Source organism: Tachyglossus aculeatus, chromosome 11 (assembly GCF_015852505.1).
Source record: "Tachyglossus aculeatus isolate mTacAcu1 chromosome 11, mTacAcu1.pri, whole genome shotgun sequence".
NCBI classification, from domain to species: Eukaryota; Metazoa; Chordata; class Mammalia; order Monotremata; family Tachyglossidae; genus Tachyglossus; species Tachyglossus aculeatus.
In genome coordinates this window covers 16,678,399-16,705,551 of record NC_052076.1, presented here as the reverse complement: position 1 = coordinate 16,705,551, position 27,153 = coordinate 16,678,399, and the positions used below count along the sequence as shown (strand labels likewise).

Below are 27,153 nucleotides of genomic sequence, written 5' to 3'. Positions count from 1 at the left end.
GGATATATGATCATTTTCAAGCAAAAAGTAACCATTTTTTAAAATTTCTTACATTTTCTGGAAGGAATTCATTCCACACCTTTGATCTTTTACAGGATTTTAACTACTCCAGGTTAGCTTTATTCAGACCTGAAACAGGAAAGCCCAGAGCATCCAGCCAAAGATCAGTAAGAAGTCTGAGGCTACAGGACACACCTCGCGGTTACAGTAAGAAGAGGGAAAGAAAAAAAACTAAACTGGAATGCAGTTGTTGTTCCAAATAACAACAGCAATGGGTAACGATTTAGGAGTGCTTCAGAGTTGACCAAGAGGAAATTCAGATTATGCAACGACCCGATCTCGTTGGTACAGTCTCCGGGAGGGACACTCCCACAGAGGAGAGCATAAAAGAATACGGAGCAGTCAGGGCTGATCATCTGCACTGTGCCCGTGAGGAGAGAACAGGCCTCAACTCTTCCCAGATGGGACCATGACCTCCAGTTATGGCTCTTTCCAGGCCCCTTCCGCATGTGGCTGGGCCCGGCCCGGGAAGATCTGGAGGGCCCCCAGCGTCCACGGAGGAGCCGGCGGGATCCGCATCTCCGTATCCTCTGCCAGACCATTCTGCGGGACCTCTTGGGAGAGGGGATATGGAGGCGGCTTTGGATGGGGTGGTGAGAAGAGAGGCCTTCTGGGCGGAAATGGCAAAGAGACCATGCAGAATCTGAATAAGCGCCTGGCGGCTTATCTGGAGACGGTCCGTTCCCTGGAGGCGGCCAATACTAAACTGGAGAGCCGGATCTTAGAGTGGCATAAGAAGAGAGACCCTGACAAGAAGCTAAACTATACCCCTTATGAAGAAAACATCAGCAGTCTGCAAGAACAGGTAAGATCAGGCTGAACCTATGGGTTCCTCACTTTTAAATGAGCCCGATTGGAAAGAGCACGGGTCTGGAGGACCTGGGTTCTAATTCTGCCTCCGTCATTTCATTCATTCATTCATTCAGTTGTATTTATTAAGCACTTTACTGTATGCGGAGCACTGTACTAACTGTTTGGGAAAGTACAATACAACAATGAACAGTGATCATCCCTGCCCACAACGAGCTCACCGTCCAGAAAGGGGGAACAACAGTCTAGAGAGGGGGGAACCATTTCTGGCTGTGAGACCTTGGGCAAGTCACTTAACTTTTCTGGGATGCAGTTCCTTTATGTGCAAAATGGGCATTCAATACATGCTCTTCTCTGTGCCCCTGTTTCCTCATCTATAAAATGGGGGGATTCTCTGATTTAAACTGTTCATCCTCCTACTTAAACCGCAAGTCCCTTGTGGGACAGAGACTGTGTCCAACCTGATTATATTTTATCAATTCCAGTGCTTAGAACAGAGCTTGGCACATAAGAAGCACATTTTTGGCAATCTGTAGCCGCTCCTCTCCCACATTAGATTGCAAGCTTCATGGGGGCAAAGCTGTGCTTTACTTTTGTTTGGGGAAGGAGCACAGTGAAGTGGCGAGAGCACAGGCATGGTGGTCAGAAGGTCATGGGTTCTAATCCTGGCTCTGCCCCTTGTCTGCTTTGTGACCTCGGGTAAGTCACTTCACTTCTCTGGGCCTTAGTTCCCTCATCTGTAAAATGGGGATTGATACTTTGAACCCCATGTGGGACAGGGATCATGTCCAACCAATTTGCTTGTATCCACCCCAGTGCTTAGTACAGTACCTGACACATAGTAAACACTTAACAAGTGCTTACTAGTAAGGAAGTGCTTAATAGTAAGTACTTAAGCACGGTAAGCACTTAAGTGCTTAGTACAGTGCTCTGCACACAGTAAGCGCTCAATAAATACGATTGAATGAATGAACAAATACCACTATCATTATTATTATTACACATCCTCAAGTGCTTCACACAGTGATCTGCACACAGTAAGGGTTCAGTAAATGTGGCTGTTAATGAAGACTGTAAGTTTCTTTTGGACAAGCAATGTATCTATCAACTTTACAGTATTGTTCTCTAGATGCTTGGTTTGATGCTCAGTACACAGTAAGAGCTCAATAAGTACCACTGATTGATCGATTGATTGATGATGGGACTGCTTGAAGAGAGGAACCAGACAAGGAAGGGAAGAGAAAAAGAAAGAAGCTTGGGAGGAGATAAGAGAAATAATGATGCATGACAAATATATATTAAAATGTTGCTAAATAACACTTTCTTGTTCCTTTACATGGAATTTAATGGTGATAGTTTTAACCAAGACCCTCCCACAAAGTGATAGGCCAATAATGAAGATGAAAAAGTACAGTTCTTTTAAAGAGATGATATAGGACTTCACTGGTATTTCCAGAAGTGAAACTCTGTAAAGGAATGAGATTTGCTTTGGCTTGACCAAATCAGTTGTTATCTAGACTGGCCTAACTTCTCAAAGAACCCACCAGAGTCTGTGCTGACTTTTCCTCACCAACTTGAGTTCCGATGTCATTTCTGTGAAGACAGGTAAAAAATTAAGTCACCGTGACACTCCTGATTGTGCCACATCTGGAGAAGAAACAAGTCTGACAGTAGTTTGGGGAAGCAGCGTGGCTCAGTGGAAAGAGCACGGGCTTTGGAGTTTGGAGGTCATGGGTTCAAATCCCGGCTCCGCCGATTGTCAGCTGTGTGACTTTGGGCAAGTCACTTCACTTCTCTGGGCCTCAGTTACCTCGTCTGTAAAATGGGGATGAAGACTGTGAGCCCCACGTGGGACAACCTGATCACCTTGTAACCTCCCCAGCGCTTAGAACAGTGCTTTGCACATAGTAAGCACTTAATAAATGCCATTATTACTAATCCCTCAGGGCCTCAGTTGTGAAATGGGGATTAAGGCTGTGAGCCCCCCGTGGGATAACCTGATCACCTTGTATCCCCCCAGTGCTTAGAACAGTGCTTTGCACATAGTAAGCACTTAACAAATATCATCATCATCATCATCATCATCATCAAGAACAGTTAAAATTGATGTGATGGCATTTCAATAGTATAAATGGGGAAGTGAGTGGTAAATGACCTCCCTCCCATCCCTGCAAAATTATCCAGTGCTTTGCAGAATCCTTCCCAGTCAACAGTGGCTTTGGCAGGAAGTGAAGAAAGGACAGTGCGCTGCTGAAATAACCTAAAAGAGTGCCCACTAAATGGCAAAATGATATTACTATTTTGTAATTATTAAAGTTGTCCCGGCAAATTGAGTTTTAACCTGAACTGGAAGATAGAACAGAAGTTTCCAAAAGAAGAGACTGTCTTCTAGGCCTGAAGGGACCGCTTGAAGTCTTCAAAATAATTTATACTATGGCACTAAACACTTCATCTTACCAACTTGCATGAAGGAGGAATTAAGTATGATAATATAAATCCGTTCTTGTAATGAACCCTAATTACTGAATAATCAACTTAATCACTACTTGGAAAACTAACTTAACTATATAGTGCATGGCTGTCTTCAGAGAAAAACAAGATGACTCAACAATCCTAACTATGTTTGTGTTTAAAAATGATGTTTTGGCTTTGGAGTGGGGAGACTTGGAGATGCTTAATGATTCTTGATCCTTCAAGGACATATTTTCAGGCGAAAACTGGAAAGTAGTACTAAATCAAGCAAACGGGCAGCATATCCTTATATTCTGCTTTTTCCCCTATCTGGAATGTATTTTAACATCTAGCACAGTGCTTTACACATAGAAAGTGTGCAAACGTGTCTACCAAATCTGTTATATTGATGTATTCTCCTAAGTGCTTAATACAATGTCTGCACACAATAAGCACTCAATATCATCAAGTACTTAGTAACTACCACGGATTGGTGGTAAAGTAAATAATAATAATTGTGGCATTTGTTAAGCACGTGGCTCAGTGGAAAGAGCACGGGCTTTGGAGTCAGACGTCATGGGTTCAAATCCCAGTTCCGCCAATTTTCAGCTGTGCGACTTTGGGCAAGTCATTTCACTGCTCTGGGCCTCAGTTCCCTCATCTGTAAAATGGGGGTGAAGACTGTGAGCCTCCTGTGGGACAACCTGATCACCCTGTAACCTCCCCAGTGCCTAGAACAGTGCTTTGCACATAGTAAGCGCTTAATAAATGCCATTAGAAAAAAAATAGACCGGAGAGATGAGAGATTAGTCAGGTAAGGCCTCCTGCTAGAGATGTGATTTCACTCAATCATATTCACTGAGCACTTACTGTGTGCAGAGCACTGTACTAAGCGCTTGGGAAGTACAATTCAGCAACAAAAAGAGACAATTCCTGCCCACAACAGGCTCACAATCTAGAATGGGGTGGGGATGCGGGGGAAGACAAATGTCAAAACAAGTAAACAGGCCTCAGTAGTTCATTATAAATAAATAGATTTAGAGATATGTACACATCATTAATAAAAATAAATAGGATTATAATTATAAATATGTACATATATACGCAAGAGCTGTGGGGTGGGAACAGGGCTTAGAGCAAAGGGAGCAAGGTGAGGTGATGGGGAGGGGAGGAGAGCAGAGGAAAAGGGGGGCTTAGATTTTAGAAGGGCCATGAAGATGGGGAGAGCAGTGGTCTGCCTGATGTGAAGGGACAGAGAGTTTCACACAGAAGGGATGGAATGAGCAAGGTCAGTGGAGAGAGAGATGAGGATGAGGCCCAGAATAAAAATAATAACAATAATAATTGTATTATATTATTATGGTATTTGTCAAGCACTTACTATGTGCCAAACACCGTACTAAGCACTGGGGTGAATACAAGAAAATCAGGTTGGACACAGTCCCTGTTCCACGTGGGGCTCAGAATCTCGATCCCCATTTTACAGATGAGGTAACAGAGGCACAGAGAAATGAAGTGATTTGCCCAAGGTCACTCAGCAGACATGTGGCAGAGTCAAGATTAGAACTCATGACCTTCTGAATCCCAGGCCCGTGCTCTATCCACTACGCCATGCTGTAACTCCAGCATGCAAACTGACTTGAAGGGAGGAAAATGAGTTAGCTGGGGTGTAGAGGGAGAGCCAGGATTATTATTAGTAGTAATAATAATAATAATTGTGGCATTTTTAAACACTTACTATGTGCCAGGCATTGTTCTAAGTGCTGGGTAGATAGAAGATAATCCTGTTGGACACAATCCCTGTCCCACACAGGGCTCACGTTCTCAATTTCCATTTTACAGATGAGGTAACTGGGGCACAGAGAAGTTAAGTGACCTGCCCAAGGTCACACAGAGGACAAAAGGGAAAGTCAAGATGAAAACCCAGGTTCTTCTGACACCCAGGCCCATTCTCTATCCACTGAGCCATGCTGCTTCTCATTGTAGTGGGGAGGGAAAGCAGATCGAATACCTTGAAACCAAAAGTCAAGAGTTTCTGCTTCATCTGTTGAGGAATGGGCAGCCATTGCATGTTTTTGGGGGGTTTTTTATGGTATTTGTTAAATGCTTACTATGTGCCAAGCACTATACTAAGCATGGAGCTAGACACCAGATAATTGGGTTGGACAGAGTTCCTGTCCCGTATGGGACTCACAGATTTAATCTCCATTAAAAGACTTGCCCAAGGTCACACAGCAGACAAGTGGCGGGGCCAGGATTAGAACCCAGCTCCTTCTGAGTGCCAGGCCCATGCTCTATCCACTAGGCCATGCTGCTTCTTGGTGTGGTGGGGGTGGAGGGTGGGGGGGAATGTGTGCCAAATGATGTTTCAGAAAAATGGTGAGAATAATAGTAATAGTGGTATTTGTTAAGCCCTTATTTGTTAAGCCAAGCATTGTACTAAGCATTGGGGGGTCTCAGTCTAAATAAGAGAACTGGTATTGCACCCCCATTTTGAAGGTGAGGGAACTGAGGCACAGAGAAGTGAAGTTTTTTGTGTCTTTTGTGCCCAAGTTCGCACAGTAGTGAAGTGTGGGATTGAAACTTAAATCTTTTAACTGCCAAGCCCAGATCCAGGCAGCAGAGTAAAGTATGGGCTGTGTAGGGGAACGGAGGTTTCCTTGCTTTGACATGTATATTTCTATAATTCTATTTATTTATTAATATGCCTGTTTACTTGTTTTGATGTCTGTCTTCCCCCTTCTAAACAGTAAGCTCAGTGTGGGCAGGGCTTGGCTCTCTTTATTGCTGAATTGTGCTTTCCAAGCGCTTAGTATAGTGCTCTGCACACAGAAAGCGCTCAATAAATATGATTGGATGAACGAATGAAAGAAGGCTAATGCAGGGAAATGCAGTGAATTTTATTTGGTGAAATGACATTATCGGTCAACTTCTGTTTATGGAGGGAACAGGCTTTTTAAGTGCATGGCGAGTTCCTCTCCTCATAACACCTTCTCAACCCAGCCCTTAACTGTTGATGTGGGAAACAGCAGAGACACCAATCCCCCAGGAAGCACAGGAATGCTCAGCTTGTAACCTACACGTCAATAAATCAATGGTATTTATTGAGCACTTACTGTGTGTGGAGCATTCATTCATTCAATCATATTTATTGAGTGCTTACTGTGTGTAGAGCACTGTACTAAGCGCCTGGGAAGTACAAGTTGGCAACATATAGAGATGGTCCCTACCCAACAGTGGGCTCACAGTCTAGAAGCACTGTACCAGACCCTTGGGAGAGTAGAATATAGCAGAGTTGACAGGCACCTTCCCTGCCCACAAGGAGCTTATAGTCTAGAGGACAATGGGAAGGGGATGAAGAGAGTTGCTCTATCCTCCCTGAATCTCAAAATGCATGACTACACAGTGCGACCTTTGGATCAGAGCTGTGATCAGTGAATTAATTAGTGGCATCTATTGTGCAGAACCCACCACTAAGTGCCTGGGTGATTACAATACAGTAGAGTTGGTAGACATGTTCCCTGTCCACAGGGAACTTTTAGTCTAGAGGGGGAGACGGATATGAAAATAAATTGTGAGAATGTACATAAATGCAGAGAGGCTGGGAAGAGGTGGAGGGGTGAATGTTAAGTGCATAGGTGATGAGGAAGGGAGAGAGAGTAGGGGGAACGAGGTCTTAATTGGAGAAGACTTCTATATTTCTTCTTCTAGGCAAAACGCTAGCCAACAATGCAAATGATAGACCAGAAAGTAGAAAAAACAAATCAGGACACCTAGCGTATTCTTTTGGGTCGCTATTTAACAGAAGGTGGGGGCAGTTTATCAGGTATCAGGCTCCAGACGAACAATAAAAATCTAGGGAGCTGAAGTGTTGTCCAACCTTCTCTATGACTTTCAGGACCCCCAACCCATGACAAATCCTATTCCTTGAGCAGTTCCACTTGCGTCATTTATGGGCCATACTCAATATCAAGTGGCAAGACCGGATCACAGACAACAAAGTCCCTGAACAAAGCCAATCTCCTAGCATAAAAGCAATGTTCCTCTTCATTGCACTGGGTGGAACATGTGAAGAGAATGGACAACAGAATACCCAAACAGCGGTTGCCTAGTGAGCTCTAGACTGTAAGCTTCTTGTGGGCAGGGATCATGTCTGCTGACTCTGTTGTATTATACTCCCCTAGGGGCTTAGCACTTAGTAAGGGTTCTATAAATACCATTGTTGATTAACTGAGCTGAAATTGGGAAACCGAAAGCAAGGAGAGAAGAAACATTTTGAGGATATGGTAAAACGAAGCTTCAGATGGTGCTGCATCTAAGCTGAAAATACAATCACCAAAACATGGTGCAAAGCTCCGCCACTTGCCTGCTGTGTGACCTTGGGCAAGTCATTTAACTTCTCTGGCCTCAGTTACCTCATCTGCAAAATGGGGAGTAAGACTGTGAGCCCCATGTGGGATAGGGACTATGTCTAACTTGATTACCTTGCATCTACTCTTCCTCTCCTTCCTCTCCCCCTCGTCCCCCTCTCCATCCCCCCCATCTTACCTCCTTCCCTTCCCCACAACACCTGTATATATGTATATATGTTTGTACATATTTATTACTCTATTTATTTATTTATTTTACTTGTACATATCTATCCTATTTATTTAATTTTGTTAGTATGTTTGGTTTTGTTCTCTGTCTCCCCCTTTTAGACTGTGAGCCCACTGTTGGGTAGGGACTGTCTCTATATGTTGCCAATTTGTACTTCCCAAGCGCTTAGTACAGTGCTCTGCACATAGTAAGCGCTCAACAAATACGATTGATGATGATGATGATGATCTACTCCAGCTCTTAGAACAGTGCTTGGCACATATTAAGCATTTACCAAGTACCATCATCATTATTATTATTTTATGAACTGTGAGACAAGAAGACAAAAGCAAAAATGGCAGATGCTTCTATCTATAAGCACAACAGCACCAAAATCACTTCAGTGCCCAGCACTTAGAACAGTGCTTTGCACATAGAAAGCGCTTAACAAATACCATTATTATTATTGTTAAAAGGGACAATTTCATGGGTGAACTGTGTGGTGATGGATATCTGTTGAACTCTTACTTTGTGCAAAACATTGTACTAAGCACTTGGGAGAATACAATATACAAAGTGCTTGGGAAATAAACAGTGCTGTTGGTAGACATGATCCCTGCCTTTAAGGAGTTTACAGTCTAGTGGGGAAGACAGACAGTAAAATTAATTAGAGGTAAGGGAACCAACAGAGTATAAAGAGATGTATATAAATGCTATGGGGTTAGGAGTGGGGTGTTATCTAAGTTCTTGGGGGTGGGACTAAATACATGGGTAAGGGTGGCGGGAATGAAAGCTTAATCAGGGAAGCAGTGTGGCCTAATGGAAAGAGCTTAGGCCTAAGAGTCAGAGGCCCTGGGTTCTGTTCTGGGTTCCCCCACTTGTCTGCTGTGTGACCTTGGACAAGTCACTTGTCTTCTCTGTACCTCAATTACCTCATCTGTAAATTGGGCATTAAGACGGTGAGGCCAACATGGGACATGGACTATTTCCAACCTGATTATCTCATATCTACCCCAGCCCCTAGTACAATGTCTGGCACTTAGTAAACACTTAACACATACCTTTTTTTTTTTAAAAAAAAAGGCTTGCTGGAGGAGATGTTTTCAGCCACATCACAGGCAAAGATGAATTTCATCATTAGTGAAATATATGTACTCCCAACTGTATATATGACTCCATAGGCACTATGAATATCTATTGACTATGACTAAGTGGTTCTGAATCCTCCTTTGTCCAAACCCTAGTGGGTAAATATTAATAGCACACTTAGACTAACAATGATTCAGCTCTAATACAAAATTACTGCAGTAACCTAGGTACTTATTGCATAATGCTCCTTCTGATTCAGTGCATCTCAAATCCAACCACAAACAGAATCCTCAGGTGATACTCCTTGTTAAAGGTCTGCATTCCCACAAGTGAACTGCAGCGCGAAGAATCAGACTCAGTGATTCAGAATCAGAGGATGTGGGTTCTAATCCCAATTCCACCTCTTGCCTTGAGCAAGTGACCTTGGACCAGTCACTTAACTTCTCAGTTACCTGTTTTGTAAAATAGGAATTCGATACCTCTTCAGCGTGGCTCAGTGGAAAGAGCCCGGGCTTTGGATTCAGACGTCATGGGTTCAAATCCCGGCTCCACCAATTGTCACCTATGTGACTTTGGGCAAGTCACTTAACTTCTCTCTGCCTCAGTTACCTCATCTGTAAAATGGGGATTAAGACTGTGAGCCCCATGTGGGACAACCTGATCACCTTGTAACCTCCCCAGTGCTTAGAACAGTGTTTTGCACATAGGAAGTGCTTAATAAATGCCACTATTATTATTATTATTATTATTATCCCACTTGGTCTGGGAGCCTCATGTACAGCAGGGGCTGAATTCAACCTAATTAACTTCTGTCTATCACAACTCTTCATACAATGCTTGGCACAAAGTAAGCATTTAACAAATGCCACAATTATTATTATTTCTATTATTATAGTGTATATACATAAACTTTCTTTACTCATTATTTCAAAGAGTGCCAGAAAAAGAGTAATTTTAAAGAACACCCTAAACGTCCCAATTTGGGGGGGCAGGACTCTGATCTCTCCCCGAATAATTGCTGTGTCCAGTGAAAGAATCAGAATCTTGATCTAATTTCCTTGGGGGTACTACTTTCCAGAAGCAGCGTGGCTCAGTGGAAAGAGCACGGGCTTTGGAGTCAGAGGTCATGGGTTCAAATCCCGACTCCACCACTTGTCAGCTGTGTGACTTTGGGCAAGTCACTTAACTTCTCTGGGCCTCAGTTACCTCATCTGGAAAATGGGGATTAAGACTGTGAGCCCCCCGTGGGACAACCTGATCACCTTGTAACCTCCCCAGTGCTTAGAACAGTGCTCTGCACTTAGGAAGCGCTTAATAAATACTATTATTATTATTATTATTATTATCATTATTATTATTACGGCAAATTATTCTGTGGAAAGCAAACCAGCATTGAAGAGAAGTGAATGTGACAGATATCACTGTAGTAGCCATGCCACAAAAGTCTCAACATTTAAACCTATTCAGGCATTAATTCATTAGTACTTGATGACCTTTGGAATAGAGAGAATTGTAGTAAGAGAAGCAGCGTGGCTCAATGGAATGAGCACGGGCTTGGGAGTTGGGCTTGGGTCTTGGCTGAAAACATCTCCTCCAGGAATAAATCCGGGATTAGAATCCAGGTCCTTTGACTCCCAAGCCTGTGCTTTATCCCTTAGGCTATGGGTTGTTTGTGTCAATTGGGAAAAAAGATTTAATAGTCATCCTCTCAGCCAACCAATGAGCCATGCTTATCTTCCTCTAAGCTAAAATGGTTCCCCATGGTCAGATTTCTAATCAGTCCCCTGGGCCTCCTCTCTCTCTGCCCTCCCCATAACTCTCACCACCAGGGCTTCCTGCCCTCCTTCACCACCATCCCTGCTCCTGTCTTGACTGTAGAACGACCTCCCTCCTCAAACCCGACAGACAATTACTCTCCCCCCTCTTCAAAGCCTTCTGAAGGCACATCTCCTCCAAGAAACCTTCCAAGACTAAGCCCCACTTTTTCTCATCTCTCACTCCCTTCTGCGTCACCCTGACTTGCTCCCTTTATTCATCTCCCCTCCCAATCCCAAAGCAGTCATGTACATATCTGAAATGTATTTATTTATATTAATATCTGTCTCCCCCTCCAGACTGCAAGCTTGCTGTGGGCAGGGAATGTGTATATTGTTATAATGTACTCTCCCAAGCACTTAATACAGTGTTCTGCATGCAGTAAATGCTCAATAAATATGACTGACTGACTGACCGACTTAGTTTGCTGTCAGCCATCCTCTGGTCGGCATCATCCCACCAATACAGTTGCTGGTCTTCATCCAATTCAGCCTAGAAGAGGAGGGTTCACACTTCAAACAAGCCCCATGATAACCACCATTCATCATGCTTTTCCCATCAATCCAAGCTGAAAAATCCAAGTCAAGAATCAGCAATGGAGTTTCTACTCTTCATTTGTGTCTGCAAACCTAGAAGAACTCAGGGACAAGGAGAAGATATGTTGTCAGGGCCACCAAAGTTAGAAAGCACTCTGAATTGATATACCTTTGCCATAAGTGCTTTGTAATAGGCCAACTAAGTATTTTCTTCTGAAGATCCTTCAGTTCTGAATGACCAAATTTTTCATCCTTGAAAAAAAAAAAAGGGAGGGACTGATTTCTACACCCCTACACTTGATATTACCATATCCGCCTCTGTCTCAGGAGATGTTTACAATGATTATCCTTGTCAGAGAATCAGGCAGTGTTTACAATGATTATCCTTGTCTGACAACCAGAAAAGATGTTCCTTAATGACTAAGACTACTGCTATTTACCCAGAAAACATAAGCAATGTGGGCTAGCGAGTTACCTCTCCCATCTGGCACTGCCAGAATATCTTGTAATGACTCCTTTTGTGTGTTTTACAGATCATGGATGGCAAGCTTACCAATGCCAAGATTATCCTTCAGATTGACAATGCCAGAATGGCAGTAGATGACTTCGGTTTCAAGTAAGTTCATTCTTGTCGACATTATTTATTCTTTCTAAAGGAAAATATAAGAAAATGATTTTGGCCAGCCCCTCAATAGATCCTACTTTACATTTGTTTCATCTCTGTGGTAACTCAATTGTTGCAGAATTAATCATGTTTCAGCAAGCAACAAGCAAGGAGCATTGAAAAAAAGACAACCTAGAAATCTTCGTTCCAATTTTTTCATAAACATGAATGTTTACTTTCACATTACAAATGCTACAACTTAACATCAAATGCATTTACCCTCATTTAATTCTCCCAAAGGTATGAGAATGAGCTCTTCTTCACAAAAGACATGGAAGTTGAAGTTGAGGCACTGCGTAAGATCCTAGATGGTCTGACCATTACCACCACAGATCTGGAAATGGAGGTTGAAGGTATGAGGGAGGAACTCATCCTCATGAAGAAGAAACATGAACAGGTGAGGAAAAACTTTTAGTTAAAAATGATATTTATGCAGTTTGTTAACAAAGAGTTTCAGGCCACATGATCAATTACTTAATCAATCAATGGTATTTATTGAGCACTTGCATTGTGCAGGAGCTCTGTACCAAGCACCTTGGTAGAGTACAAAAATAACAGAATTGGTAGACACATTCCCTGTCCATGATGCGCTTACAGGCTAGAGGGGGAGTCTGACATTAAAATAAATTATAAACAACAAACATATAAGGTCCCAGTTATGTATTTCCCATACTTTACCACATCACTAAAATGTAGATAATCCATGACTCAGTTTAATGGGTTATCATATTATTCTCAGTATGAATTTATGTTTGAATTTAATCACAGAATAAGAAATATTTATATGTTGCATCTTCATAAATTATTGAACAGCATATGAAATGTAGAAACAGATAGGGTAATAGGCAAGAGATGTGGATAATACACAAGACACAATGCTTAACTGAATAAATTAAGTCTGAAAAATCCCAGACTATCTCAGACTGAACTCCTTTCAGTGTTTTTTATGTGGAAACATACTGGTGAGATCACAGTGCTCCAGGTATAAAACTTATGTTAATAATGCGTAGACTTACCTTTCTAGGGCCCCAGGCTACCTTTAAAATGTCCCAGCTAATCGGTATTCTCTTATGGACAGTATTCCTAAAAACAGAAAACAGAGAAACACTGAGAATCAAAGGAGCAGTTTTCTAGACCCTGGAGAAATACAATTTCTTACTACCTTCTCAGAAGACAATGACTAATCATTAAACTTGTCCTGTTGCTGCTAAGTTCATTCAATTTCCTTGTGGGAGTTGACTTATGATCATGAGCAAAGAGCAGATTTAAACAGTCACTATACCTTTCTGGCTTTGGTTACAAAAGTGTCTCCTACTTTAAAGTTTAACCGTTCCTTCATGCAAGAACTTCAATCAAAAGAATGGCTTTGGTGGATGTGAACGGGGGTTAATGTTATGCTCTAAATCAGATAAATTCTTCCTGGAGCATTTCTAATGCAGGAATGACAATCGCATGCAAAAATTCATTTTCAGGCATAATTATATTATATTTATTCCCTTGGTTTATGGAATTGAAAGGAAAATTTAATCTACCCAATGTAAGAACACCAGTGAGGCCTAGTGGAAAGAGCATGGGCCTAGCAGTCAGAAAACCTGGCAGCCAAGCTCTGCCATTTGCCTCTTGTGTGACCTTGGGCAAGTCATTTAACCATTTTGTGGTTCAGGTTCCACACCTGTAAAATGAGGATTCACTTTCTGTTCACTCTCCTTTGTAGACTGTGAGCCCATGTAGAACAGGGATTATATTCAAACTGATTATCTTGTATCTGCTCCAATCCTTAGTATGGTGTTTGGCACATAGTAAAAAACATTCTTTAAAGCACTCAATCACCTCATCCCCTTCTACCACACCTCACTACCCTCCTAATACAACCCATCCTGCAGACTTCGTTCCTCTAATAATAATAATAATGATGGCATTTATGAAGTGCTTACTATTTGCAAAGCACTGTTCTAAGCACTGGGGAGGTTACAAGGTGATCAAGTTGTCCCACGGGGAGCTCCCAGTCTTAATCCCCATTTTCCAGATGAGGTAACTGAGGCATGGAGAAGTTAAGTGACTTGCCCAAAGTCACACAGCTGGTAAGTGGCGGATCCAGGATTTGAACCCATGACCTCTGACTCCAAAGCCCGTGCTCCTTCCACTGAGCCATGCTGCTTCTCTAATGCTAACCTCATCTCATCTATCTTTCCACCAACCTCTCACCCACATCCTACCTCTGGCCTGGAATGTCCTCCCTCCTCATATCAGAAAAATAATTGCTCTCCATCACTTGAAAGCCTTATTGAAGGCATATCTCCTCCAAGAAGCCTTCCCTGACTAAGCCCTCCTCTCTTCTTCCACTCCCTTCTGCATCACCCTGATTGCTCTCTTCATTCATCCTCCTTCCCACCCCAACAGCACATATGTATGTATCTGTAATTTATTTATTGATTGATTTATTTATATGAATATCTATCTCCCCCTCTAGACTGTGAGCTCACTGTGGGCAGAGAATGTGTCTGATTGTTTTTGTTTTCTACTCTCCCAAGAACTTAGTACAGTGCTTTGCACTCAGTTCACGCTCAATAAACATGATTGAATTGAATTGAATTGAAAACAGTAAGCACTTAACAAATATCATTCTAGACTGTGAGACCGTTGTTGGGTAGGGACCGTCTCTATATATTGCCAACTTGTATTTCCCAAGTACAGTGCTCTGCACACAGTAAGTGCTCAATAAATACGATTGAATGAATTCATCATTATTATTATTATTATTGTTGTTGTTGTTGTCACTAGCAGCAAAAAAGCAGGAGATAAATAATCTACATACTGCATCTGATCATTAGGAAATCCAATGCTTTTTATTACCTTTTTTCCTCATTTGATTGGTTAATTTTCTCTTCATTATAAAACTGAACAGGAAATAGAGACCCATTCCATGCCAAATGACTTCAAAGTCAACGTAAAGGTGAATGCAACTGCTGGGGAAGATCTTGTTAAGATCTTAGAGGATATGAGGAAGGAATATGAGGTCATCATTACGAAAAGAAGCAAAGATTTGGACACCTGGTACAAAGAAAAGGTAAAAGAAAGAGGCACAGAACTTCGAAGATTCAATTATCTTGTGACAAAGTTACTAATGCATTCTATCCCTTGTTTCCACCCCAAAGTCAGCCTCCGTTTCCCAGGGCACGGGCATAGAAGTTGTGACGACCAATAAAAGTGACATCAATGAGCTAAGGCGGACTTTCCAGGCCCTGGAGATTGACCTGCAAGCCCAGAGAAGCACAGTGAGTCTCTGTTCAGAATCCCGTAATTCCAAGCTTTAGTCCCATTTCTACAAAGCAGAATGTATGATCGGTCTATCATTTCGCACATGGGAGGCTTGAAAAGAAAAGCTGGAGTTTTTATCACTGTATAAGATTTGAAGGAAAAGAGAAGTGCATAAAGGAATATCAACCAATACTTCTAGACTGTGAGCCCATTGTTGGGTAGGGACCGTCTCTATATGTTGCCAACTTGTACTTCCCAAGTGCTTAGTACAGTGCTCTGCACACAGTAAGCACTCAATAAATACGACTGAAGGAATCAATCAATTGATTGTATTATTTGAGTGTGTACTGTGTGCTGAGCCCTTTACTAAAGGATGAGCCTTTGCTTGGGAGAGTGCAATATAATAAGAGTTAGTACATGAGTTCTCTGCCAAGAAGGAGCTTACAATCTAGAGAGGGAGACAGATATTAAAATTATGGAAGTGTACATAAGTGCTGTAGGGCTGAGGGTGGCATGAATAAAAGTGTAAGGCTGACACAGAAGGGAGATGGAGTAGGGAAAATGAGGGATTACTTGGAGAAGGCATCTTGGAGGAGATGTGATTTTAATAAGGCTTTGAAGGGGAAGAGAGTGATGGTCTGTTGTATATAAAGCTGGAAGGAATTTCAGGGAGAGGCAGGATGTGGATGAGGAATCAGCAGTGAGATAGGCAAGATCAAGGTACAGTGAATGTGTCCACTTATAGGAAATGAAAGCCATTACAGACTGTAGAACCAATTTATTAAGTAGGGAATTGTAAGTTTATAAAACTAGAGTTTATAAGACTAAACTGCAAGCTTATTGTGAGCAGGGAATGTACCTACCTACTCTACTATACTCTCTCAAATCAATAAGTGCTCAATTAATAGAGTGGACTGATTGATCGATTTCTAGACTGTGAGCCCACTGTTGGGTAGGGACTGTCTCTATATGTTGCCAACTTGTACTTCCCAAGCGCTTAGTACAGTGCTCTGCACACAGTAAGCGCTCATGAAATATGATTGATTGATTGATTGATAAAGTGCTCTTCCTACTGCATTCGTCTGATTAGCCAGTGGTTATGAAATATGACATTTGTGTTGCTGACAATTTGTCAGTCACTGAGCATATACAATATACGTGACCAGCAGGGTCTATGAATCCTGAAATCGATCAATACATGAACTCCAATCTTCTGTCTCTTTACATCTGACTTAATTATGATTAAAAGTGACCTTTCTGGAATATTACTTCCTCTTTCAGAAGAGTGCCTTGGAAGCAATGCTGGCTGAGACTAAATGTCGCAACTCCTGCCAACTTCAGAACATGCAACAGGTCATCTCCCACTATGAGACACAACTGGCACAGCTGCGCCATGACCTAGAACGGCAGAATAATGAGTATAAGATCCTTCTGGGTATCAAAACACACCTGGAGAAGGAGATTGCCACATACCATCAGCTCATGGAGGGAGAGGATAATGGGTAAGTCAGGGGTTGACAAGAAGCTGGCAAGGCATGGGAGAAAACGTGTGCTTTATTCGTTTGCTTTCTAAGTGGAGGATGTGTGGGATGATTGAAGAATATAAGGTTTTCTATGTGTTGAAAAGACCCTAATTGTTTTTCCACATTATTTTTTACATCAGAGAAGCATAGTCTAGTGAGTCAGAGGACTTGTGTCCTAATCCTGGCTCAGCCACTTGCCTGCCTTATGACCCGGGGCAAGTCACTTAAACTTCTCTATGTCTCAGTTTCCTCATCTGTAAAACAGGAATTCAATACCTGTTTCCCCTCCTATTTAGATTGTGAGCTTCGTGTAGAATGTGGACTGTGTCTGATCCTGTTATTTTGTATTTACCCCATTGCTTAGTTTGTGCTTGGCACAAAATAAGTGCTTAACCAATACGACAACTATTATTATTATTATTTCACTTGAAGATATGAAAACACATTTGGACTACTATGAAGATTGCTTATAAACGGAAGTCTGTAAAAAACATTTATTTTTTCAATCAGTATTTTTTACATACCTAATGCAAGGGGACAGTGCTTTATTTCAATAGTACCTCCAAACATATCTCCAGAGTACCTCCAAAATTCAAAGTGCAGCCTCTTTTCGAAATCAATACCAGCCCCAGTCTTAAATTTAAGCAATGAAGGCAAATTTTTGGCTCCCAGGGCACTGTGTGCTTTGCTATCATAAAATCCTTTTTCGTTACATGATTTTAATTCAGCACGACAGAGGTATGAAGGAATATTTTTTTCAAAACCCAAGTTTGTGCAACAACAATCCACAAGTTGACGCAAGAAGCCATTGTGCACATGGGTGTAATGTAGGTGAAAATACAATGTTGCTACACTTCCCAGCCTCCGCCTCAGTTTCACTGTACTGTACGATACAGGAATGTTTGTTTCATTATGTTTTTGCAACTTAAATGGATTTAGCAGAGGAAAGTAACAATGAGGTGTAAGGTTGCCAAGCATTCGACTTGATACTAATCAATCAATCAATCAATCATATTTATTGAGCACTTACTATGTGCAGAGCACTGTACTAAGCGCTTGGGAAGTACAAATTGGCAACATATAGAGACAGTCCCAACCCAACATTGGGCTCACAGTCTAAAAGTCTAAAATACTACAGGAATTCGTATCAAAAAATGCCATGTGCAATAATATCTTCAAACCACATTCTCCTAACCTGTCAACTCCCACTGAATAAATGACTACTATAATGTGACTTTTTTCCGTACTATAATAGAGAAGCAGCGTGGCTCAATGGAAAGAGCATGGGCTTGGGAGTCAGAGGTGATGGGTTCTAATCCCGACTCCACCACATGTCTGCTGTGTGACCTTGGGCAAGTCACTTAACTTCTCTGATCCTCAATTACCTCATCTGTAAAATGGGGATTAAGACTGTGAGCCCCACATGGGACAACCTGATCACCTTGTATGCCCCCCCGCCCCCCCCCCAGCACTTAGAACAGTTCTTCATACATAGTAAGCGCTTAACAAGTGCCATCACTATTATTATTTATTCTACATGAACACAAGTATTCTCTTATACCAGAAATAACTATCCTTGAATCATTTATTATAACACGTTCTAACAATTTCACTAAATGCTAGTAGTTTGAGGAGCAAATTTATCAGCTGTGACCCCCACCAAAAAATACAGATACAAAATAGTCTTCTCTTAAAAATGAGTCTAAAATTTACCTTTTTTATTTTAAAGGATGTGGTTTCCTTGCGATATTTACAACCTCGCTGCTACTCAATTGGAAATACCAAAAATCAGCAGTTTGGAGAGGAAATTTAGTGCAATTTTCTGGTCTTATTTTAGGAAAAAAACAAAAGGAAGGAGGATTGGAGAAAATGTCTTTGGACTAAGCCTTTGAGTCTCTGAGTCTCTTGATGAGAAAACAAGAAATTCACATCATTCTTAACCCAGCCCTAATTGCTCAACTGCTAATGCAACAAACCTAGGCACTCACTAATGGGTGAAAAGGACGAGGTTGTTAATGGAATAATTTTGCCTGATTTATAGCTCTAACAAAAACCACACGTAAGCTTTTATCTTATTGCTCTTACAGGGGGATGGATGATTCTAAATCAACTAGGAAAGGTAAAAACCCTTTTATTACTATATTTGTTTCTTTAGTAAGATGGTGACCGGGACAAGACAAACTTTGTTTCAAGATGAGAAGCGGCATGGCCTAGTGGAAAGAACATAGGCCAGGGGATTAGAAGGACATGGGTTCCAATCCTGGCTCTGCCACTTGTCTGCTGTGTGACCTTGGGCAAGTCACTTAACTTCTCTGTGCCTCAGGTATCTCATCTGTAAAATGGGGATTAAGACCATGAGCCCCATGTGGGACATGGATAGGGTCCAGCCTAATTATCTGTAAAATGGCGATAATAAGCACTTAGTACAGTGCTCTGCACGCAGTAAGCACTCAATAAATAAGATTGAATGCATGAACGAGTGAATGAATAATACATGCTGCTCACCACCTCATAGAGATGTAAGGGTAAAGTAACTAAGCTAGTGTAATAACTAATCTAGTCGGGAGTCAGGAGGCCTGGGCTCTGATCCTGGCTCCATCTCAGGTAAGTCACTTAACTTCTCTGTGCCTCAGTTTCCTCAAGTGTAAAATGGGGATTAAATGTAAGTCCCACAGGAAGCAGGGACCATGTCCGATCTGATTATCCCTGTATCGACCACAGCACAATGCTTAATATTCATTGATTCTTTCATTCAATCATACTTATCGAGCGCTTATTGTGTGCACAGCACTGTACTAAATGCTTGGAAAGTACAATTCGGCAACAGATAGAGACAACAAAAGCATGGGCTGGAGTCAGAGGATGTGGGTTCTAAACTTGGCTCCACCGCTTGTCTGCTGGGTGACTTTGGACAAGTCACTTAACTTCTATGTGCCTCAGTTACCTCATCTGTAAAATGGGGATGAAGACTGTGAGTCCCACGTGGGTCAATCTGATTACTTTGCATCTACCCCAGCACTTAGAACAGTGCTTGGCACCTAGTAAGTGCTTAACAAATACCATAATCATTATTATTATATCTTAGTAAAGCGCTCTGCACCTGATAAGTATTCAATAAATATGAATGGAAGCAACATGAATGCACTTTGAGAAAATAAAAGACAAATTTGAGATATTGTAGGACCAGATCACCAAACTCTCTCCGTAATCTGGAAAATGTGTGGGATGTTACTGTTCCCTCTAGCTTTTTTTCTCAGAGGTAACACCCACAAGAAGAAAAGTTCTCTACCCTTATATTTGGCGCCGACATCAACATTTTGCTTCTAACAAATTGTCGAGCCAAACCTTTCTTGCCTTAGGCTATCAAATATACGATTTTGATTGTGCTCTGTGAGTCTAAATGACTTGCCATTTATGAAAAATAGAAGCAGATCCATTTAGCTGATTAACCTCGAAAACATTCCCAACCTCATTTTCGTCCAGTAAAAAACTGAAAACTGGTGTTTTTGGTTGTGATACAGTAGTTTACTTTGAGGAAAATGAGGTTGGGCTCACAACTAGACAGCCTATCTGCTTTGGTGCGTTCTAGTGAGTGTTCCATATAGGCCATATAAGTCCATGTAGGCCAGAGAATATATACGTCAGGCAGCTGATCCTTGAGAATGCTTACAGCTTATTTCCTTCGCTGACTCCCTTTCCCAGTGCCAACCTAGGAAGGATTGTTCAGAGGTGATTTAGAGCAACAATAGCAGAGAGAAATAACAGGAGAAATCTGGAAAAACTTGAGTTTTCCTTGGTCTAGCAGGTGGATATGCTGGCACTGGAGTTCTGGAGCTGGTTCTATGGCACAGAGTGTACTTTCTTAACAGAATATTGAATCTATTCATTCAACCCAAACCCCAAACGCTTTGGTTAGATTCAAGGCATCAGCCTTGCCTGAATGGATCTATGCCCCAAGTGGGTCTTTCTAGTGAAAAATCCAGAAAGAGAAAATACAACACATATGATGCAGCATGGCCTAATGGATAGAGCACAAGCCTGGGGGTCAGAAGGACCTGGATTCTAAGCTCTGCCACTTTTCTGCTGTGTGACCTTGGGCAAATCACTTCCTTTCTCTATGCCTCAGTTACCTCATCTGTAAAACAGGGAGTAAAACTGTGAGCTCCATGGGGGACATGGACTTTGTCCAACCTGTCTTACATCTACCCCAGTGCTTAATTCAATGCCTGGCACATAGTAAGCGCTTAACAAATACCATGAAAAAATTCCCAGGTATAGAAACAATCTTACCCATCAATCAATCAATAGCATTTATTGAGCACTTACTGTGTGCAGCGCACTGTGCTGAGCACCTGGGAGAGGATGATCCAATAGACTTAGTAGACATGTTCTGTGCCCACAAGGAGCTTTCAATCTAGATGAGAAACCTTAAGATGCTGCTGCCACAATGCATCTTGTTCAGTAAGAGGAATAGTAATATCTGCTGTGTGACCTTGGGCAAGTCACTTAACTTCTCTGAGCCTCAGTTACCTCAGCTGTAAAATGGGGATTAAGACTGTGAGCCCCACATGGGGCAACTTAATTACCTTGTATTCCCCCCAGCACTTAGAACAGTGCTTTGCAAATAGTAAGCACTTAACAAATGCCATCATTATTATTATTATTATTTATAGTATTTATTAAGCACCTACTGTATGCAAACCCTCTACTACTGGTATTTGATAAGCACTTACTATGTGCCAAGCACTGTTCTAAGCACTGGGAAGATACAAGGTAATCAGGTTGTCCCACATGGGGCTCACAGCCTTAATCCCCATTTTCCAGATGAGGTCACTGAGGCACAGAGAAGTTAAGTGACTTGCCCAAAGTCACACAGCCGATAAGTGGCAAAGCCGGGATTAGAACCCATGACCTCTGACTCCCAAGCCCGTGTTCTTTTCCACTGAGCCACGCTGCTCTACTAAACACGAGGATTTAGACAAAGCCCCCTGACTCTCAAAAGACTTCCAGTCTAAGAATAAGGAAAGGACGGTTAGCATCAGATGCATAAGAAAAGATGAAATTTTCAATCAATCAATCATTCATACTTATTAAGTGTGTACTGTGTACAGAGCTCTTAAAAATAAAAGAGATGTAAAATAATAAGTATAAATAAAGCAATAGGGTACTATGGCCAAAGGAACAGAGTTTCAGTCTCCTCAAGGTTCAGAATCCAACTTTCACAGACGCAGAGATGGCTGTGCAGATCAGCTCCTGCTACCTGTGTTCTCTAACTCCACTGTCATGGTGCAGTTCCAGAGAGAAGCCATGGGATGATCCAGAGGGAAGTCGAGGTAATCCCAGGAGTCTTGCTTAACAGTCCAGAAGGGTCCAAAAATGTGCACTTGGGTCCTTCCTTCCTCATTAAACCGGAGAGAGGTAGAGAGGCTCTGAGTTTGCCTGTTAACTAGTGACTTGAGCATAATACAAACTAAGACATGAACTCTTAGGAGCCCTGGAAAGGATAGTCCTGATTAAACAGCCAATAGATTAGCTCCTTGGGCCCTCAACAGAATGAAAGAAAGCTCTGACACTCAGTTCAGGGAGCACTACCTTAGTTTAGGAAGGACTTTTCAGCCTTAATAAGGTGTGAAATATGTTAGAAAGTAAAGCTAATCACCTGAGCAACCCTAAGCTTGTAATTTGCTTTGGATGAAGACATTTGGCCAGACACTGAACAAGCCAACACTAATAATAATAATAATTGTGGTATTGCTTAAGTGCTTACTATGTGCCAGGCACTGTACTGAGCGCTCGGTGGAAACAAACCAATTGGGTTGGTCACAGTCCCTGTCCCACGTGGGGCTCACAGTCTTAGTCCCCATTTCACAAATGAGGTATCGGAGGCACAGAGAAGTTAAGTGACTGACTTAAGGCCAAGAAGCAGATAAGTGGTGGAGTTAGGATTAGAACCCTTGACCTTCTGACTGTTAGACCCATTATCTATCCACTACGCCATGCTGCTTATCCATATAAATAAGTTAAGGACATCTGCAAACTGTCCTATAACAAGACTCTCATGTTTTTTGTTTTTTTTTCCCCTTCAGAGTCCACTAAATCTGCTGCACCAAAGATCAAGGCTATCATGCAGGACAGTGTGAATGGGAGAGTGGTCCTTTCCCAAGAGAGCGAGATCCAGTAGAGCATATGAAGCAAAGAAACCTTCCTGACAAACAGGAAATACGATGCTGCTTTTCCTGCCCTGCCTGGGTAGGAACACTTCTGGGTGTGTTCTACGTGGTGGATTGGGAGCTATAAATTTATCAACCCGAAGTCTTGTTCTTCAAGCCCTGACTGACATCCCAGAGAGTTTTCCCAAGCTCCTCCTCTGCCCCCCATCTCTCCACTGCATTGTAACATTCGGAAGTTTATCACGATGAATTTCTATTTTTTCCAATACAATTTCCTATCAGCTGCATTAAGTATACTTTTGTGATTTTATAGATAGGCAGAAACTCAGGATTTAGCTAGCTCTTACGCTTAACTCCCAGCATGTTTCCACCTCCTCCAAAATAAACACCATCCATCTCACAAAGATTATTCAGCTTCACTTACTATCCTAGTCTTACAACTCAAACTTTGTACCTAACCTTTATGTAATTTTATTCCATTCTTACTTGTGCTTTCCTCGGTGAAAGGAGTACAGCTAGTACAACTTCCATCTCTTCATACCAGCTCTTCAGAAACTTCGCAACTGTGATTGTTATTTATACAACTCATAGCTTTCGCTAAACTCCCATGTGATTTCTGTTTTTCACTGCCCTTCTTTGGATCTTTTCTATATTTGCTTCAGTTTCTTTAAACTGGGGAGAATTCCCAAATGAAGAACTAAATAATATGGTGTTGGTCAGGATTCTTTTATGGCTCTTACAAGCTATGCTCCAGTTAACTGCATTTCCAAGTTGTCACCACACACAGACGCTTACAGAATGTTGCTAGGTATGTTCCAGTTCAACAACTGAGTCACATAACTGCTCTGAAAGCAATTCTCCAATCAATTGTGTGTCCACCTTAAAATAGAATGCCCTAGATCTTATCTATCTGGCTTGTTAATGGATTTTCTATCATCTATATCCAAGAACATGATCCCTGAGCAAAACGACAGATAAAGAGGAAATATTTAAGAGGCCTGAGAAATTGTCTTCTGAACCAAAGGGAGAGAGACATAAGGAGCCATGAAGGAAGTGTAGATGCAGAACATCAGAGTTGATATAACACAAAAATATTGCACTCAACTATGTGAAAGAAAATCTAGAAATGGGAAGGAAAAGAGACTGCCTGGACTAGATAGCTATTAAGTGACCTAAATGTTTTGGATCCCATAACGTTAACTCCAGAATCGCAGACTAGAGAGTTCTACCCTGTATCAATCAATCAATCATATTTATTGAGCACTTACTCTTTGCAGAATACTACACTAAGCACTTGGCAGAGTACAATATAACTGAGTTGGTAGACATGTTCCCTGCCCACAGGGAGCTTAAAGTCTAGAGTCTGAATAATACTATCATGGGAAAGAAAATTACATAGGGAAATGTCAGTAGAAAGGCCGTTAGAATATTATGCTTGATCAATCCGTGGAATTTACTAAGTTCCTACTGGGTGCTAGACACTGTACTAAGCCCTTGGTAGAATTCATCAACAGCGAGACACATGCTTGCTGCCATCAAGAAGCATATAACCCAATGGAGAGGACAGGCAAAAATGATCGATAGTGAAAGCTGTAGAAAGGACAACTGTGAAGTGGGAAGAAGTACAAACACATCAAGCTGAAAAAGCCGAACAGACGGTTGGAGCTCGAAGAGTAAAGAAGATATAAATATGCAAGTATGCCTGGGTGCTGGGGATAGAATTAAACTATACACATCTGAAGGATGGGTGTTGGTCTGTCATGACTGGTATGTTGGGAATTAATCAGGGAAGGCTTCCTGTAGGAGGTGGTTTTTGAGGAGCACTTTAAATCTGGGAAGAACTATGGTTTTCCAGATTAGCAAGGGAAGAGAGTTCCAGGTTTGGGGGAAGCATAGGCTAGGGGTCAGAGATGGGAGAGTCGAGAGAAAAGTTCAATTAAAAGGTGACACTGGGGGGAGTGAAGAGCATAAAATGGAGATTAGCAAATGAAGACAGCCCCTTGACCACATCCTCCCCTTCATATCCGACAATTCACCACTCTTCCCACCTTTACAACTCTCCTAAAATCACATCTCCTCCAAGAGGCCTTCCCTGTCTAAGCCCTCATTTTCCCTTTCATTCCCCTTCTGCATCAACTGTGTACTTTGATATTTACCACAGCACCACAGCACTTAAGTCCACACCCTTACTCTACTATTTCCCCTATCTGTAATCACATTTAAAGTCTATCTCCCCTTGTAGACTATAAGATCCTTGTGGACAGGGATTACATCAGCCAACTCTATTGCACTGTGCTTTCCCAGGCATTTAGTATAATGCTGTACATGCCGTAAGCACTCAATAAGTACCATTGATTAATGGATGTAATTGGTGTGGCATTTTGAAGCATATAATATGGAGTTTTTGCTTGATACAGAGGGAGATGGCTAACCCTCTGAGGCTCCTGAGGAGTAGAGAGATGGGTGTCAAGCTACACTAAAAGATGATTAATCCACCAGTGTAGAAGGGGGAGACAGACAACAAAACAAGCCATGTAGACAGGTGTCAAAATCGTCAGAACAAATAGAATTAAAGCTATATGCACATCATTAACAAAATAAATAGAATAGTAAATATGTACAAGTAAATAGAGTAATAGATCTGTACAAATATATATACAAGTGCTGTGGGGAGGGGAAGGACGTAGGGTGGGGGGGATGGGGAGGAGGAGAGGAAAGGGGGCTCAGTCTGGGAAGGCCTCCTGGAGGAGGTGAGCTCTCAGTAGGGCTTTGAAGGGAGGAAGAGAGCTAGCTTGGTGAATGTGTGGAGGGAGGGCATTCCAGGCCCGGGGGATGACGTGGGCCGGGGGTCGATGGCGGGACAGGCGAGAACAAGGTACAGTGAGGAGGTTAGCGGCAGAGGAGTGGAGGGTGTGGGCTGGGCTGGAGAAGGAGAGAAGGGAGGTGAGGTAGGAGGGGGCGAGGTGATGGACAGCCTTGAAGCCGAGAGTGAGGAGTTTCTGCTTGATTCGTAGGTTGACAGGCAGCCACTGGAAATTTTTGAGGAGGGGAATAACATGCCCAGAGTGTTTCTGCACAAAGATGATCTGGGCAGCAGAGTGAAGTATAGACTGAAGTGGGGAGAGACAGGAGGATGGGAGATCAGAGAGGAGGCTGATGCAGTAATCCAGTTGGGATACAAAGCAGAATATTATACTAAGCACTGGGAAAGAACACACAGTGGGAATTAGACGTGAGGCTAACCACAAGGACTGATAACTTGTTTCTTTTGTTAAGAGCAGAGCCATCTATCTTTTAGACCAGATTACCTAAATCAATCAATCAATGGCATTTAATGAGTGCTTACTGTGTGCAGAGCACTGTACTAAACACTTGGGAGTGTATAACCCAGCAGAGTTGGTAGACACATTCCCTGCCCACAACAAGCTTACACTCTAGACTTACAGTCTACAGTCTAAAGTTTTATCTGAACTAGATAATAACTGGCAAAACTGGGCTGACTGGGCACTATTGACTAATTGAGCTGCCTCCTCTTTGGTGTTATGAAGCAACGATGATTGGACCTGGGAGGCTCTTCGCACACGGTATCATTTACACCATTTCACATCACTGCTTTGCTCAAAGAGATTTTAATCCAGAGAGTAGATCAAAAGGAAAAAAGGAATCATCACCTCTTTCTGAAGAAGCCTTTGAGGTTTTACACAATACGGGCAACTAAAAGATGGTGGGGGAGATATGCAAAGGTTAGAATGCAAAGGAAGACAAATTAATGAACAGTTCTATGATACGTGCTCTATTTTCATGCTAAAACTTATCCCAGGTGTCCTAGAAATATTGCAGGAGTTGCAAAATAAAATATGAGACTCTCAAAATTCTGAAATGACAATTCTTCAAGTTGTCTATTTGGTTTGGATATTACATGCTATTTGTTTTCTGTTCAAATGAGTTCTCTCTCCCAATGCCACCTCAGCACCCTCCACCTAATCAGATTTGCTTTATTAGTGCGTGTTCTTTCATCAAAGAGATATGTATAATCTCCAAATAACACAATACTAGTAAAATTTCAGAGGCACCTAAGTGCCTCTTTCCCTATCTGTAGTACAGAGAAGATAGCATTTGTGTATCAATCAATCAATCAGTCATATTAATGGAGCACTTACTGTGGGCAGAGCACTGTATTACGTGCTTGGGAGACTACA

General features: G+C 41.9%; 1 protein-coding gene and 1 long non-coding RNA gene across 2 annotated transcripts; one reads left to right on the top strand and one right to left on the bottom strand.

Annotated features, from left to right (window-relative positions):
• Window positions 1–23,184, top strand: KRT23 (keratin 23). The gene is made up of 8 exons (XM_038753623.1): window positions 1–865; window positions 11,873–11,955; window positions 12,244–12,400; window positions 14,909–15,070; window positions 15,159–15,278; window positions 16,543–16,763; window positions 18,872–18,903; window positions 22,871–23,184. The coding sequence occupies exons 1-8, from the start codon at window positions 470–472 to the stop codon at window positions 22,963–22,965; spliced, it is 1,266 nt and encodes a 421-aa protein (XP_038609551.1). The 5' UTR covers window positions 1–469; the 3' UTR covers window positions 22,966–23,184.
• LOC119934205 lies at window positions 11,218–12,388 on the bottom strand. Its single transcript, XR_005452879.1, has 3 exons — window positions 12,223–12,388; window positions 11,893–11,989; window positions 11,218–11,295 (listed from the first exon to the last, which is right to left on the bottom strand). It is a non-coding gene; the product is annotated as an uncharacterized LOC119934205 (long non-coding RNA).
• Window positions 23,185–27,153: the final 3,969 nt, after the last annotated feature.